The following is an 18,385-nucleotide window of genomic DNA, read 5'->3' on the forward strand; positions in this document are numbered from 1 at the left end:
TGAACCCACAAGTGAAGGGGGGACAGGGAGAGGAGAATTCTCTAGTTTAACCTGTAACACCTCGGGAAGCTTCATTAAAGCTCAGTATCTCCTTAAACTAGAATAATATTGGAACTGTAAAAGAGCATAATGCTGGTCCTGGTTTCTTTCCTACAGGGTGTCATTCATCATGTTACAGAGAGCTCACACAGCTCTGATGCTACAGAAATGCCTTGTGCTGTGGTTTCTCCTATGGCAGAATGAAAGGAGGAGGAGACGTTTCAAACCGTTTAGTACATTAAAGTCTTTCTGGTATGAGGCGACTAACCTAGAGACCACCTTGACTTAATAACAAAATGAAGTGATGGAGCAGTATTGAATGCCAAGGGCTGCTTCCAAGTACTTTGTAAACAGCAAACCACTGAAACACTCCATTACACTCTGGTAAGGTTTGAATCTTGAATTGGATTTCAAAGACATTTCCAAGTTGTGCAACCAGTAAGGGAGTGCTGTTGCTTAAGAGGTGTTTTTGTTGTTGTTAATTTGTTTATTGTTTGTTTGGGGTTTTGTTGTTGTTTGTTTGCTTGTTTGTTATTTTAACTTGTTACATTGGTATCTCAGGGGTCACTTTATTGCTCTCTACTTCCTGAAAGGTTGTAGCAAGGTGAGTGGTGTCTTGTAAGTAATAAAAAAAAGAGGAAATGGCCTCAAGTCGCGCCGGGGAAGGCTTAGATTGGATATTAGGAAAAACTTCTCTACTGAAAGGCAGTTGGAACTGCACTGGAACAGGTTGCCCAGGGAACTGTTTGAGTCACCATCCCTGGAGGTATTTAAGAGATGTGTAGATGTGGTGCTTAGAGATACGGTTTAGTGGTAGACTTGGCAGTGCTGGATTAACAGTTTGACTTGATGATCTTAAAGGGCTTTTCCAACCAAAATGATTCTCTCATTCTATTCTGAATCTATCTTGTTTGGCCTTTGGGAAGCTGATGTTGTATTTCACCCTTAGGATAGGTGCCCTGTTGAGTCAGGCTCTTCTGGATCAGAAATCAGGAAGGCTCAGAAAATCACTGTTTTCTTACTATTTGAGCCAAAAACCTCAACCCGGTCAGTAACTTCACCCCAGAAAGGCTCACTGTGGTTTTGCCCGTCCTTCCCTATGTGCTATGTGTTGCCAAGTACAGAGAGTGCTTGACTTCTTACCACCATGTTGTACATCCCCCATGTAAGGACAACATTTTCAGAGGACATTTGCAAATAAACATGTACATATATTTGCACTGGTTCATTAGTGTGTCATTCAAACTAAGATGAACTACTACTCACTGAATTGCAAATGAATGTTTGCAATATTAGATGTTTCAAGGGGCCAGACCTCAGTGCAAGGGCTTTTTCTTTGCCAGGTACATGCCCCTGCCATGCAGTAATTGCCACTCTGCATCAGCTTTGTCAGTGTCCACAACCTTTGGTCCTTGTTCTTCATAGTCTTCTGTAGATCTCATGGCCAACAAACAGCTCTGTGCAAGCCTGCAATGTGTGGCATTTGATACCCTGTGAGGAAAGAAGCCTGGACATAAAGCAAACTTGGTGGAAGAGCAAGAAGCTTGTGTGCTGTGGGAAGTAAAAGCAGTGTATTTCCCCAGCATCCTGAGTAAGGCTAAACAAAAGTGACTCTTGTTTTCTCCATAACAAAGGAGTTAAAATCTGACTCACAAGAAAAACAAGGGCTTGTCTCCTGGCCTGTAGACAAGAACACGTTCTTTTTATCATCTGATTTTCATAATCCAGAATGTATGAATGCATCTGTGTTCTGCCATGACTAACCACTTCTCAATACTAGATATAGAGAAGAGTAGGTGGGGAAGAGGGCTCCCATCTGGGGGAGGAAGAAACTGTCTCCTTCTGCATTTTTCATGAAGGGAGGACAGCTTTCAAACAGCCACTATGTCCCTTACCCAAGCTCTTACTGTTTTGTGTGTTTGCTTCTTCAGGAGCTGGCCTGAATCTTTACTCCAGGCTCTCCTTCCCTGTATTTTGCCCTAGAATAAGAGCTGCCTGCTCAGGCAACTTGCTATGCATGATAGTTGGGGGGGCGGGAAGTCCAAATAACTCTTAATGCCTAGAAAAGCCAACTTGAAACTTCCTGAGGTAGAAGTAGTGGCAGTGACATGATGCTACACTGAGTTAATGATCCAGCTCTTCTAGAATATGAACTACATCAGAAATTTTACTGAAAGAGAAGATGTTTTCCCCATGTTTTGTATATTACTAGTTCTGTGGGAAGTGGCAGACTGAGTCGTAATGAAGGGACAAAATAAGAATTTCAGAGATGAGATTGCAGGAGAGAGGCTATAGATCTTTTAAAGCAGACAACACTGTCATTTCTTCTGTTACAGGTCTTGGTTCCTAAAGCTTCACCACCTCTACCCTTTCCTGTAACTAAACTCAGCAAATTATGTGGGTGGCAAAATCCTGATGCTTGTTCTTTTGCCCAAGGCATTTCTGAATGCAGTTGTAAGTGTAAGAACAGTTACCTTTGGGAGGTAGCAGAAGCAGAAACTGAAGCAAGTGAAGGAACACGTGCATGGGTGTGACATCGTGGCAAGGACAAAGGAGAGCAAATCTTGCTCCAAGGCAGGTTGTGTTGGAAATTGGCTTTTCTCTTGAAATACCTGACTGCCCATGATGCCTGTAGGATGGCTAAAACATGTTACTAAGGCAGGGTCTGGGCCCAGACAGGGAGAGAGGCAAGGCAACATTCAACACTCTGTAGCTAATTTTTGATTGACACAAATGGTCCATTAACTCCAACTGCATGTACAGTAATCAGCAGTGCATCAGGTTTTTGTGTATGGACTGGTTTTAAGCATCTTCCTAAACTTAGGGAAAATTAAATTACGCTAGGTATAGGGCTAATCATTCATTCTTGTTTGTTTGTTTGGGGGGTTTTCCCTTTAAAGCTTCCCTTTATATTTTAAAACCCAATAGATGCAGATTAAAATCACCTTATTACCACATAAAACATACTGTTCTTATTCAAAGTCACATAAGTAAATGACACAGTAACAGTAAGCAGATTTTCCATTTAAATGTTCAGCTTTTTTTTTGGATTGTAAGTAATAATTATAATTATGTGTGTATGTATAAGTTTGTAATGCTCCACATGCTTTTTAGCCTGAGATACTACTCAGTAAGTTTATTTCTCCTGAGCAGCTCTATAACCATGTTACTGGGGGCCAGCTAATACTTCTTTCCATGTTTGTTTAAGCCTTCTTGATTTCTTGAGAACATGGTATCTTCAGTTTATCTAGCAAAAGTGCACCTTGTAGTTCTTAAGTGAAGTATTTCTTTTTAAAATGTAGAGTGACAGATTATGTGCTTGATGGTTTGTGAGATGTATCACTGGGTTTTTGCATGTACAGCATGCACATATGTAATCAGTACAGATCTGATATATGTAATTTAGAAAAATATTACACTGTTCTGTCCACCCAAATATATAGTATTTATATCCAGGATTGATTTCTCCAGGATTCTGGGATCCTAACAAGCATTTATTGTAATAAAGTAGTGTATGTATCTGTTAAAATATTTTGCTTCTTTAGACATTTGGCTTCCTAACTTACCATCAAGACTGACTTTAATCCCACTCTGTCATTTAGCCTGGTTTATGGGTTTTTTCAGACAACTTGGGGTTTTGCCAACAGATGTTGAGGGTTGGATGTGGGTTGTTTGTGCTTTTGACAGCTTTTAGAAATACCTCAAAGAATTTGCTACCATATGATTTACAGCCTTCATCTCTCTTTAGATGAGGAGTATATACTCAGAAGTGAGCATGTATCTCCATTTCAGTGAAATTCCAGTTTTAGAAGAACAGAGAAGTGCAGAAGCATTGCAAGCCCTGGGAGCTGCAGGGATACCTGTGCCAGGCTGTGTCCCATGTCATTAGGAAGAAAAATCCCCCATCTCAGACCCACAATGTTGTCTTTGCTGTACCTTTACCCCTTTGGGGCTGACCTAGGAATAACCCTCACATGCATTTTAAGTACATGTTACACCAATGCAGTGTTGCAGGTGGTTGGTCTGGAAATCTTAAAATGAAGTAGCTGATCTCATGTATGATCTGTTTACAGTTCAGTTAGCCCAGCTTGCATGAAGAGCCTGTTGTAGATGCTCTTCTCTAATTTAATGAACTTTAAAATAGCTGACAAGCTTGCAGAGTATTATTTTTTTCTAGCTGTATAGTTCAGCTTGCCAGGCAGGTTTTGCCATTTAAGATTGAACTTACAGTGGCTGGAAACTTTAACCAATAAGTCCAGTATTTTGATAGATCTGTCAGAGATGGAGGAGAGATGAAACTAAAATGAAGTAATTTTCCCCTAGCCAACTGAAGAGCTAAGCTGATTGAATCTATGCTGCACTGGAACAGACTGTTGCATGAAATATAATGTTTTTCTCTTGGCCAAAGCATTTTATTGCCAATATAAAAGTTCTGTATAGCTGTGCACCCTGTTTCACTTAAAAGTTGGCTCTCTGCAAGAGATAAACAAGAGCAACACAGCTTGCTGCACTGCACTGCAAAGGCAATGCATTCAGAACACAGGAGTTTCCACTTTCAGGCTGCTGAGCAGGAACAGAAGATAGAAATCACAGAAGATAGAAACCCATCTACTCTGTTCCTCTTCTCTAAAGCCAGAATTGTATAGTTTTTTTCTAGAAGACCTCTATCACACTGCAGCCTTTCCAAACACCACTGCAGGACATCACCACCTATACCCTGAGAAAGCTGCTGTTACTGTATTGCTTGCTTCCTCCTCACTGCAGGTTGAACTGTTACTTCATCTGTCAGTGGGGATGATTGCTTAGTTCTTGCCCAGAGAATTTGTGGATGCCCCCTTCCTGGAAGTGTCCAAGGCCAGGTTGGATGGGGCTATGAGCAGCCTGATCTAGTGGAAGGCGTTCCAGCCCATGGCAGGGGGGTTAGAACTAGAAAAAAAAGCTGTTTTGTGGCCTGGAAAAGTACGTGGCTGCAGCCCTCTGTCCCAGGACTGTGTAATTTTGGCTTTCCATGAAGGTTCTGAGTGATGTGGCAAGAGATGAGCACCCAAGGGCCAGCATGGGCTCAGTGCACAGGCTGCGCTTACAGCCCGGGCTCCACCTTGCACATCAAAAGAAAAAGGGCTGTACAAGAATATAATGAAGCATAGAGTTTCCTGAGTTATTTCCAGTATTTACAGGGTTTTAAATTTATGCTGTTTCATGGTTTTGAGGTGGGGGGAGGGAAGACAGGTGCTCTTCCCTGCACGTACTAGAATATGAAGGGTTCTCCCCCTCTGTAGAGCTGCGGCTTCCTCTGTCATAAGTGGTACCTAGAGCAATGCTGCAGGTATAGCTTTTCTTTTCCAGGTGTAGTTCTTGGAATAGCCCTAGAAGGCTGTTGTGCTGCAATGAAACATTACCTTGTCAGCAGGCTTAAACAACTGGTATGATAAACCTCACTCTCAGCTGGCTACCAAGAAGGTCCCTACCGAATTTCTCCAGGTGTGGAGCAGATGTGGCTCCTGCACAGCCAACATCTCTGCCAGGGATCATTCACTTTTCACTAGAAACTGTAATTCCAGTGGATCTTGTGAGGTTATGGGAGTCATTTACAGCCCAATTAGTGTAATCTGATTAATGGTGTAAAATTTGTTTTGCAGTCAGTTAAATCAGTGAAATTAAATAAAGCTTCCCATGGAGATTAATAATGTGTCTGGGAGATTAAAGCCTGTGCTTGCCACTGGGGTCCAGAGGCTGTGACCCCTCCCTCAGCACCTGTGGCAGGAGGAGCTGTCAGGGCAGCCCAGAGCTGTTTTATGAGGGCCATCACAAGAAGACTCCTTCAAGATCATGATCACAAGATCACTCCTTCAGCTGGCAGCCTGTGTTTACATTGACTCAGAGCTTGTAAAAGCATTTCCCAAGACTGGCTCCAGCTTTGATGCCTTGGTTTGGAGCCATGAACACTGGTTTGCTTACTGAGATTTTGCCTTTAGTTCTCTGTTTGCAGCTGTTACCTTAATAGCCCTTTGACATGGTTTCTCTTGGACAGAAAGCCAAGTTCCCCCCAGTAATAGCACCAGGGCTATATTGGGCATTATTCATTTAATTTAATTAGAGGTGTTTAGTGTTTAAGTAGAAAATTAGGTGACACCCCAAAGCAGGAACAATTAAAGAAGTTAATCAAGTGAATTAGCATCTGAGAGAACCCAAGATGAGCAGGGAAGCATGAGATGAAGGTACACAGAGTGCATTAAAAACAGTTGGAGTAAAGAGAGAAACTAGCAGCACTCCAGCATTCTGCAGAAGTGTGGGCACAGTGTGATGATGAAGATGCTCTGGTCAGCTGAGGTGTTGAAGGAGAAGCTGGAGCAAGGGGAGCTGAAGTGAGCCCTACAGAGAGCCCCTCCAGTGCAGCTCCTGGCTGCTCAGTCAAGGAGCTTCCTGTCCTGGAGTGGGGATGGGATGGGATAGGGTGTAAGAGTGTGCTGTGTGTGGTGGGAGAGGCACAGCACAAGATTCACAGGATGAAGTGACATCTGAGCTTGTACATCAGTTGCAGGGATACTGGGCAGAGGGGGTTAGGGCTTCCCCAGCTGCATTTCCTCCAAGGTCTGCAGCAGAGCAAGGGTCAGGTTGTTCCCCAGTCACCCTCATCCCTCAGCTGTGTGCCTGCCTGATATAAAGCTGTTTGAAGACTAAGAAAAGCTCTCTGAAGCAGCACCTGGAAGTGAACAGGGAATTTATGAAGCTTGTTGCTGATAGGACTGAGGCACGTTTCCCCACTGTCCTGGTGGGGAGCAGTAGCATCAAGTTCATACATTACTGGAGCAGGGAGATGCAGGACTTTTCCCCACTGTAAAAAATGTTTGCTGTAAGATAAAGGCATGAAAAGCAATTCCTGGGGATATGATCAAAGTGGGGAAAAAAAGCACATCAGCAAGTTCAGAAGTGGCCTGTATGGAAACTTCCCAATATGCAAAAGAGAATCAAGAACAGGTGCTTCATTGTCCTGATGATAGATGGGGAGAGCACAGAGCGGGGGCAAAGCTGATGGTGATGTGAAGGATGCACATGTACAGCAAAATGTACAGAAACCTAAAATGTGAGTGACCATGTGCCTGGGAGCCTCTCTTCATTTCCACCATTAAGAAGACGAGGTCTGAGCCCATACTCACTATAAGCAGTGAGAGTTTGGTAGCACAATAAATGCCTGTCCCTGTGGGGAAATGGTGGGACAGACAACCAGCAACTGGTTGATCTTTTGCCACGTTACTCACTGCAGTTCTGGAACATCCACATCCTGCATAGACAAGCTTGGAAGAAAAAAATCATCTGCCACACGTCTATGAAGTCTCTGTTGCCTTTATGCACATGTATTTTTTTAAATATCCCTGTTTTGCTTAAATAAAAACATGGTGCTTGTCTTACAGATTACTTAAAAAATTTTTTTCTTCCTTTGCACTACTAGTAAACCCTCTTGGGGTTAACTTAGAATTTTCCTTTTGTGTGTGTGTTGGGAGGGGAACCTCCTGCTGACATTTGAGGGCTTGTTGTATCCCCAGCACTGCGTGGGTTGGTTCACTCCTGCACAAGAGCCAACGATATTTAGCTGATGAGTTAATAATTCCAGAGAAGGCAAAGGAATGTAAAATCTGGGGTTGCCTTTCACTTTAGTAAAAATAGAAATAATGTTTTCTTCCATGCAGTACAGCACTGTGCTTTTTTTGCTGTTGATCACGGTCTTCACCTTGGCCTTCTCTTGGCCTTTTCTTCCTCTGGGGCCTGCCCTGCTTCAAAATGCCCACAGAAGGTGTGGCCAGAAAGGGTCCTTCACAATGTGCTGTCTCCTGGCTGCTTTCATCTTTGATTAGGCAACACTGAAACCAGCATTTAAGACATAAAGTTGGAAATTAAACTGGAGTGGAGGGGTGGGAAAATGCTGCAACTGCAGCCAAAGGGCAGCTGAGTAATCTGTCTGAAAATCAGCCCAACTTGATTTTGTCCAATGTTTTCAAACTCTTTCACATGGGAAGAAGAGCCATAGCAACTGCAATAACTGGTGCATAGAGAATTGCCAAGAGGCACAATATTTGTAAAATGTTTGTGTAGCTTTTCCAGTATATCTGATTTATTTTTCTTAGCAATAACAGCTGAGGGGTAAGCCATTATCAAGGCTTAGGGACCTCTTCTAAGTAGGTATGTGAAGAATTCATCAGGAAAACCTGCATAATAACCAGCATAAGATGCTGCTTCGTTGTTGATTTGAGTTGGTGTTACTTGGTGGAGGCCTTTTGAGCACCTGTTAAAGATGATGGGAGCTGGAATTACGACAGCAAAATACCCACACAAGGAACTGGACAGATATCTGAACATATCAGAACATTTTAGGGTTGAATACATACTTGGATAGGATGCCAGTTCAAGCCCATGGGAATGTGAGACCCACACCATGTCTTCGACTGTATCTTCCACTGGAGCAACCAACCATATCCCTGCCAGTGGCCTGGAAGTGGCCTCCAGAGGACACAGCTGTCACCCCTGGATCTCTGTTTGTGTTCCCCCAATGAGAAACATTTCTCAGATACCAAGACATTCTTCCAGAAGGTGGCAAAAAGTAGATTCCAGCAATGAAAAGATTTAGATCCTGTTACCAGCCCCAAATGGACTTTGGTCCAGGTGACAAAGCTGTGGATACTACTTATTCCCCTGTGGTCCTTACTTCTCCCCTATGTGAGGACCATCAGAGCTGTCAGGGAAGCCCTTCCCAGACCCCTGTTAAATATTGCTTGTATCAGACACACAGCTGCTGCAATAATTTCTAAACTTTCCATTAAATATTTCCAGCAGCTCTTGTCCTTGCCAAAAATCTCTCTTTTTACTGTCAGCACCAGTTTCCAGGGCACAGAGTTAAGATAATGCTGAGAACCAAAATTATAATATTTTATGGACTTCTAATGTAGCCTGGTTCAACATCTCTCTGGGGTAAAAAATACAACAATAGCTAATAGCAGAAACAGAACTAATTACTTATTTCAGAATGAATAACTTGTGGCATAGTCTGTGAGTAATTTTCTTGCTGAACCCATTTTATTTTTACTCATCAGATTTGCTCATGGAATAATTATCTTTAAGACTGGAGTAGAGAGGATGGGTTTTTTTCCCACAACAAATTTAAAGGGACATGAATATTATCCCAGATGATTCACTGATAAACTGTTACAAGCATTTACAGAATGGAGTTTGTGTAACACTACCACAGCTAACAAACTATATCGTGACAGAGGAAAAGAAAAACAACAGAAAATATTTATTGACATAGCAAGTGCATCGTATAATATCTTAACATAGCAAAGGTTTGCATTTAGTTTCCCAAATGAGTTGTGGTTTTGTGTAATTAAGAATATTACAAAAAAAACATTTTTTAAAGTTTGCTGTCAGTCTTAAAAAGGTCAAGAACACTAAAAAATCATTGAAGCTACCTCTGGAGGTTTTTAACCTAAATGCTAGGTTCAGACAGAGCAAAAGGCTGGTGCAACAGGGACTCAGATATGTTTCAAAATCCTTTGAGATTAGTGTGCAATTTTTAGCTTTCTATTTAGCAATATTATTTATTTTGTTTCCCCATTCATTCTTTCATCCAGGAATTTGTAGATAGAAGGGTCTGCAATATTCTGTGGTTTTAAATTAGAAGCAGTTAATTAAATTTCTACAAAGATACCAACAACAAACAGAGGGTATTTGGAAAAAAAAAAAAAGAAAAAAAAAAAAAGAAAAAGAAATTACTGGCTAGAATCTGTAGGTACACCCCAAAAATGGAGCCAACATTTAACTGGAAGTTTGAGACTTTTTGTTTGTTGTGGGTGTTTTTGTTTTGGCTTTTTCCCAACAAAATGGCAGATTTGAGAAACTTTCAAGTGAAAGAAACTCCCTTTCCTGACTACACTCTTGGTGCCCAGGTGTGCTGTGAGGTTCACACTGCTAAGCCTTTTGCCAGGACAGGGATCTGTTGCTCTCCAAGGACCCTAAATGAGCACAAGTGCAATACCTGCAATTTTGGACAGGGACTGTAGATCAGGGTCAAAAAAACCCTCCCTGACAGAACCTGAGCCCTCTCACAGCCCTTTCCTTGGTCCTGTTGGCTGGGAAGAACAGCCTCATCTTTAACAGCACATGGAAATTGTTCATGCAACTTGTAATTTTTACATCCTAATTTGGACTGTTAGGCCTTTACCAGCTGCCTGCTCTTTCTTACAATAGGTTCCTCTGCTACATTGCACTCATTTAATCTGCTACTTTGCTCACTTTCTTTCTCCCTTGCATAGCACCTCAGTCTTTCTGGTCTCCTACACCACCTACTTCTCTTGCTCCCTCTTTCTGTATTAACTGCTGTTTGCTGCCAGGTCATCCCTTATCAGCAGAACAGGAGGAACTCCCCTGCTTCTCTCCTCCACATGTAGATGAATTGTTTTCTTATTTAAGCCATATTCTGTACTGATTTGGACTCCATAAAGACTCACAAATCTACAAAATAACCTATAAGCTGAGTCAAGGAGTTTCTTTAAGCAGTTTTTAAAGCATTGGGTACTCTATACCTCATGTAACAGAAATAATTGTGGTTTCCTTTTGTTAAGATAATGCAAACTTAGACTTAGTTTTTTTTTCCATTGCAAATGTGAAAATCGTATGTTTCAGAGCCCCAGATTAAACACATCCACAAATACCTTGCTAAAGATGCTCTGAGTGTGGTAAGAATTTGTCTATGAGGTTTATCTTTGGCTCAGGAAATAAACATATTACTTGATAACTAAACAAATTGCCAGTAGTGCCCTGGCAGAGAAGGGATTTGACTGGGTTTGCTTTTTCCAAAAGCCAGGAGAGAAAAAGATCTACTATAGCAACTCATATGGAAAAGCATTAGTACTGGTGATGTGCAGCCCAATCCTTGAAAGAGAGAAAAATCCTTTGGGAAAAGATCACAAGGGCTCAGTCCCCTTCTGTGTTGGAAACTCAGCCTTGATGCTGGTGTCCTAAATGACAGCAGATCTGAGCTATCGAGAACACGCCTTCCTTGTGTTTTCTCTTTGAGAAACAGATACTAACTGCATTTTTTTAAGGAAATCTGAGATTATCATGGCTCAGAAATTCTTGTCCCATTTGCAGTGGCTGGTGCCAAGAGCTCTGTGTTGACCTCCTGGGCTGGTGTGTAAGTACTCGATTGATGACCTATCTCGGAAGGCTCTGCAGTAAGCAGTCACAATGCCTACATAAAGCATTTCCTTCTCTATTAGGCCAAATGGCAGATTGAAATGTTGCCTGGCATACAGATACACCAGGAATAACATTTTGTCCATGTCTTCTTGTGCCTGCATTCCCTTGCCTGTAGGTGCTGACCCAGTCAAAATGGCACATGGTCTATGAGCCTGTATATTTGCACGTGCACATTTTGTATGGGCACTCAGACACAGAGCCTTGAATATAACTAGTTTTGATACGTTTTTATGTGGCTCTGGGCAGCCTCTTTAATATCTTAGTATCATAAAAAGAGGCACTGAGGATCTAATATTGATCCTCTGAGGATAAACATTTGTTATCAGCCTAGTATGAGAACTTCAGGTATTTATAGCAGATGATTATCTGAAGGATGGACAGACATTTTTTCATTCTTACCTTGTCCCTGATTCCCAGACTAATAAAGAAACAGATTGTATTTATGCTCCTAAGGGGTACACTGAAATAAAACTCCCCAGAACAAGGAATTTATAAAGCCGCCTTTTCTTGATCTGTTTTGGACCCAAATCAACAATGAGAATAATTGTAACAAAATCAACAGACCTAGATTGAGTTGTATTGGATTAATGATGTGGCACCTTATGTGTCCCAGTAGCTATGGAAAAAGGCACTTAAGAAAAACATTACTAAACTGACTAAAGAATATTGTAGGCCTGTAGCATAAAGCAAGAGTATTAAATACTGGACTGAGGTGATTTAAAATTACTGTCAGCAAAGCCATACATTTTAAAAGAGGTGTTAACAACAATAAAAATAATTAACATTAAAATCTTAGACATTAATTTCTACATTTAAAAAATTATTATCAGTTTTCTGCAAACAATCACACAAAATGAATTTTTAAAAAAGAGAGAAAAGTTAAGTGTTCCCTGGAAAGGCTGATGTTAAAAGGAATAGTTTCCTTTAAAGTGGGATCTCTTCCAACTAGTGAAATATTGTTAATTATGCTATGGAAGCAAGTCTTAAATTTTTGTGATTTGGCAATACTATGAAAGTTTCTCACACATTTGAAGTGTCAGGTTTTATACTTCAATAATCAACAAAAAAGTGGATTATTAAAAAATACCTAATTTCATAAAAAGACATTACAAGCGCATTTTAAAGATACCAACAAACAGCATTTAAAAATCTTGTTATATTGTTTTCTCCTGCGCAGGAAAAAAAATGTATTTTGGTGAGCATAAACTTAAGATCAAAAAAATTAAATATTGTGGTGATGACTAATCTTAAAAGTATTGAAACCCAAAGGATATGGTCAGAAATACACAGAATAATTTTATGTTATTAGATTAACATAGCACCATAACAATTCAGTGAGCTTCAAAATCTTGATAAAAAAGAGAAGATACAGACTTGTGTAGCAATCAACAGTTTATAAAGAGGTGATTTGTGTTTGTAAAAGTTTGTAAAAGTCAAGCTCACTTGGTGTTTTCATTAACTATATGGTTCAGCAAACATGTTGAACCAAATTATTTGTTAACTACTGCTGCTACCTAACAAGTTGTCTGTTACAATGTCCAGGATAGTTCTGCCATTCAGAAGGTGGTATAATTTAGTTGGGCGAATTTCTTAGTTTAAGCTTGTAACTCTTGTTAAGGTGGAGTATGAATATGACATGATTAGAAATACCCATTCTGCAAAACCATATCAAGCCAAACAAAAAATTGCTTCCCAACTCCCAGTCTAAGCCATACTACCCTAGCTATGAAGCTGAGCCCATATAAAAGTAATTGATAAAAACTGCAAAAATGGTTAGCACCCAAAAAAATCTATCATCTGTGAAGCTCTGAATGATTGTCAAGGAGCCACTTCAGAAGCCAGTGACTCTTCCCAATGGTAAGACTAAATGTTTGACTAGGAACTAAACCTACAGCTCTCCAAATATAACTGGAATGCTAATGCATGTGTTTAAGACTTCTCTAGCTTCTTAAAGAAGTTTTAAAGACATTAAATTATGTCCTGATGTTTATTCTTATTCCAAATGTGGAAACTTCTATGTTCATTAATTAATTTTTTCTGGTTTTACTGGACAACAAAGAGAAACTTCTCTTTAAGGCCTAACCCTCAGCTGCAGAAATTTGGAATTTCCATGGAAGTGTTTTTGCAGCAACCAGAGGAGTAAGTTTTCCAAACTAACAAGCATGAACTAGACTGCAGCTTCACAACATGGAGCTGTAGTCTTTAGAGAATGCCAAAATAATGTCTTGGTCTCATGCAGTTCTCTGGGTCATTCTGCACACACACAGTAATGTGCCGGATGCACAACTTGCATTTGAAGTGTTAGAACAGAACCCTGAGAAAAGCAAAACCATTGGAAAAATAGATACTGTTTAAAAATACCAGTTTGAGACATTTCAATCATTCCCTTGGGGGAGAAAAAAAAAAATTAGAAACGGATGTAGTGATTTTTTTCCGATGTGACTGATTTGAACTTATCACAACTGCAAACACAAATATAGTTTGGTATTTTAAGTGCATCTCTAGGGTTCATTATGGTTAGAAATACTTTGACAATTCTACCTATCCATTCCCCAGCAACTCAACATTCCTCAAGTCACCATAACATTACTTGTGAGCTTTGAGTTCAAAAACAGCCTGACGTGGGGTGATGTTCTTCCAGTAACTGCTGCAGCAGACTTCCACCCCAGGGCAATACGGGTGCTACGCGACTCAGGGCCAGTGTTCTCAGCCTTGTGAGCAATTCCCATCATTCCCATGCAGCCAGAAGCAGATCTGGGCGTATTTGAGAGGGGTAATTCTCACTGCTACATTGTAATCCTGCTGTTCACCATTGACATCCACCCACTGATGGCCTGAGTACACAGCAATGATCTTGCGTTTCCACTGCTTTTTGTTTGGCTCCTTGAGACGGAGATAGACACCAGATCCAGTGGAGCCAGGCTCAGCATCACAGTATTGATAAAAGAGATCATTGGACTCATCAGAAATGCTACAAAATCTGTAGACCAGCTGCCCAGACCGATCGTTGTCAAACCCTGAGAAGTGGATCATGCTTCTAGGCATCATTTTGATTGTTGGGCTGATTCCCAGCTCCATGTATTTCCTTTTGTGGGGACGCTTGAGCTCAAGAACAGCATAATCATAATCCAGGGCAATATCCTCAGAGACACCCTTAAACCAGCCTTTTGGGATGTGGCTACTCTTCACCCTGGTCCACTGGAAGGAGGGCATGCCATCTGAGGTACCCTGCTTCCTCCCAGATCTCCTTCTCTGCTTTCTCCCACCTTTGGATCGGCGCCTTGGCTCTGTAGCAACTTCAGGATGGTCCTTGGCAGCAGAAATTTCCCTCCTGCTTCTTTTAGCACCTTTGCGTTTCCTGCCATCACCTCTGGATTTTGTCTTCATCAGGCCCACCCTCAGCCTTTTGCTGCCCTTAACATAATCCTTGCCATCGTGCAGACAGTGGGCAGCTGTCAGCACATGCTTGGGGGAAATGAGAACACCACTGCAGCCCGTGGAGATCTTCACAGCCGTGTTGAACGGAAAGTTGGTCATAAACCGCTTGTCGTAGATGCTGAACCTGCTGTCTGTTCCATAAATCTGCCTCTTCTTCCTCAAAGACCTGTGCGTGGTTGTGTTTCCCGCTGGGTCGAGCACTGGTCCGAGGACATTGACTTCAGTCAGGGTTCGTGTGCCATTTTCAAAAATGGTCTCATAGGATAAGAGGTCCTTCAAGTCAGACAAGCTTGGCACTGGCAGTTTTCTTTGACATTCAATTCCACATACACTGTTCAGCTCTAATTTGGTTTTTGCTTCAAATTTAGGTCTGTCAAGGGAGAAAGTTCTTTCGCTCACAATCTGGGGAATCTTCTTTAAGTGCCAAGTAAAATCTTGTTCTGTTTCTGTTCCGTTAGTGAGACTCAATATAGGTATGAAAAATATGAATAGCAGTAACACGTGCTCCATTTTCTCTATTTTTTTCTAAAACGAGAAAGAGAGATTTGAAAATACACATTTGTAATACACAGTTATGTTAGTATCTTCAAGGTATAATTAATGAAATATTAGCACTGACATCAGTGGAACAGAATGTAATGCTCTGCTCAAAATAGAAATGCCTCAGATATTCCCTGTATTGCCTCTGGCACTTCCAACACCTCTAGCAAGATGAGCACGTATGAGTCAGCCAGCATCCATGCTGAACTACTGGAAGGTGGAAGCAGCTGAGTTTTACCTGCTTTTCCCTCAGTGAGGCAGTAGCCTGAGTCACTCTGTACGGTGACCAGTTTTTATTTATCCTGTAGGAATGCAATTATGGCTTAGGATTCTGTTTCTCTTCTCTATAGCTACAATTTGTAGGTAGAACACGGTTGGAAAGCACTAATGTATTCAAAAGTCCCATTCAAAAGTTGGGATCTAGGCAGAGGTGGGCAGACAGATGACACTTGTGAGACTTAGGAACCCTTAGAAAACCAGACCAATTGAGCTCTGTTTTTGTAACAGCCAAAAAGTAGCAGCTTTAAGTGACCTTAAAGTCACCAATAGTTCTGCATTACCCACCCAGCTAAGACCTGTGAATCTGCCTGCTATGGAAAAAGGCACTTTGCTAACTGGTCTCCCAAGGAACCAGTTTAGGAAGATCTCCTTTCACCTTTTGAAGCTCATGTTGTCTGAAAGTGACAGATGTGGCAAGTCCCATTTAAAATGCTTTCAGCTTCTGCTGCTCTGAAAGGCGTGGGCCTCTGGCAGATCCTGTCTTGTATCTCCCTGTGTGCCGTGGCCTCCAAAAACTCATTTGTTTCCTATGCATGGGTGAATGTCTCTCAGAGTGCCAGGGAATTTCAGAATCCATGGTTGGAAGGGGCAGATCAGTGGGGAAAGTAGAAGGTTACTGGTTTAGAGGAGGTTACATACACACAGGAAAGCCCAGCCAAGTAGGAGGGACAAATCTGCTGAGCCATCACATGCCTTTTTCCCACAGGATCCCATGAAGACTGCAGGAACTGTGCTGCCAGTGCCTTATGGTCACATGTGAAAATGTCCCACCTAGATGGGATGATGGACCCCATCTAGGTGATGGGGAAGACAAAAATTGTTATTCCCATCTGTAGGTGGGAAATATGCAGAAAGAATGTAAAATTGTTAGAAGTTTGTGTCAGAGCCAGAAACTGAACCAAGAAGCCTTCATTCTGAGCTCAAAACATTACTGAAAAGACCATTTTTCTCCTTTGACAGCAGTGATGTCAGTGGCATTAACCACCTACTGGCTGCTGCCATAGGGAAGGCCGCACTCTGTTCTCTTATTCTTCATTCCAATGACATGGAAACCTCAGCTATCCAGAAAGAAAGGGCCTATGATTAAACTTTGAAAGGCAAGGAACTCAGGACATATATGTGGTTAAGCTCTCTGGCTTACACTGTAATGGCAGTGTAAAACAAGGCAAAGATAACCACTTTCCTTTTCTTGAGCTTAGTTTAGAATGAGTGCTGCTACCCAGAGAAACAGTCTGGTTACTAGCTAGCTAAAGATCTAGCAGGAGAAAAAGAGGAGCAAGTGTGCAACATAGAAAAAGAAGTGGTATGGTCACTTTGAATGTTGTATAATGGATCAATCGTTCCTATATAATTCTGAGGAATCTTCACCATATAGACATAGTTCTTTGTCTATAAAAGGGAGCAATTACAACTTTCAGTTAACTAAGCATTATTGTTCAAATCACAGCTTGTTGCTCCTGATGCCAAATTCAGAGGGTGGTTTTGTTTTAGCATGATTTTTTATGCTTTTCACCTTTGCCTTTGTGGAACACAAACTTTGACCCAGAGTTTACTTAATCTGATATACATTTTGCAATTCAGTATAAAGATACCAACCCTGGCTTTAAAGCAGCTAACTCAGGTTTTGGAGATGTGTGGACTTTCATAAGACATCTGGAGATTGCAGTTGACTCATAGGTCTAAGCTCTGGGGTGTGTACAGTCATCCTTAAAGATATCTGAAGGTTTTGAAAGCAGAGCAATGTCATCCCAAGAGCAAGATTTTGCAGCAAGACACCATTTCACCATATCAGTCTAGGTTATTTATACAGCAGAAATGTACACATTTCAACACTACTTTTTATACACAAAGTTACCTTCAAAGTTTTTTGTTGTTTTTTTGTTTGTTTGTTTGTTTGTTTTTGTTATTGCTCAAGAGGAATTATAATTGTGCGTATCTATGGATTAATGATAAAGTGTCAAAATAAAGAAATACTATCATAAGACCATAATAATAGCTTTCCTTGCCTGACCAAAGGTCCACCTTGCCTAAAATCTTGTTTCTGACATTGGCCAAATGTGGAGCATCTAAGGCAGAGCACAAGAATAGAGCAACCATGTGTGTCCCTTGTAAGCAATAGCTTACAAGCAGTTGCACCTCATGGTCTTAAAACCAGAGGTAGTTTCTGTAGAATGAGGAAACCTCAGTGGATTTCTCTTCCACAGTTGCCCAGTCTTCCCTTTAATCCATATAGAATTTTGTGTCCACAATATTCTGCATCAAAGAGGTTCACAGTTTAAGTCCATGTTGTATGAGGAAGCATATCCTTTTCTTTATTTTCAGCCTATCATAAACTAGCATAGTTAGATGATAAACAATGTGATATTAATGTGAAAATGCTGGTTTTGACTTGCTTTGCTCTAATGTAGCCGTTGAACAGATACAAGGTATTAAGACACCCAGTTCTTCTGTCAGGCTTGTGTATGTTTTTTCCTAGAATAATCCCTTTTCCAGTCCTTCCTTGGCATCTGGGTATTCAGTATTTCATAATTCCATAATGAAAGTTCACTGGCTTGATTCACTAGCTGCTAGTTCATAGAGAAAGACTTAGAGGTTGATGTCATTTCATTGCAATGGCTGAAGTCTTCCCAGCTGGACCCATAAGTAGCTTTGCTTTATAAAGAGAGACTTTCTACAAGGGAAGGGGTGGAGTACTATGGCTCTCTTCTGTCAGTATTAAAAGAGAAAAAAACCAGAAAACCCTCAATAGATGCATTGAAGCCTCCCACTTGAAATGCTGTACTCAAGTGCCCACTGCTTACAAAGGCAGTCTTGGAAGCCAAGGTTTTCATCATTTATA

At 41.1% G+C, this 18,385-nt stretch overlaps 1 protein-coding gene across 1 annotated transcript; it reads right to left on the reverse strand.

Annotated features, from left to right (window-relative positions):
- Positions 1-13,995: 13,995 nt before the first annotated feature.
- Positions 13,996-15,237, reverse strand: PRSS35 (protease, serine, 35). Its single transcript, XM_010002993.1, has one exon. It carries the CDS (start codon positions 15,235-15,237, stop codon positions 13,996-13,998), a length of 1,242 nt encoding a protein of 413 aa, XP_010001295.1.
- Between the last annotated feature and the right edge of the window lie 3,148 nt (positions 15,238-18,385).

This window comes from Chaetura pelagica, unplaced genomic scaffold (genome assembly GCF_000747805.2).
Source record: "Chaetura pelagica isolate M959 unplaced genomic scaffold, ChaPel_1.0 scaffold170, whole genome shotgun sequence".
Taxonomy (NCBI): Eukaryota; Metazoa; Chordata; class Aves; order Apodiformes; family Apodidae; genus Chaetura; species Chaetura pelagica.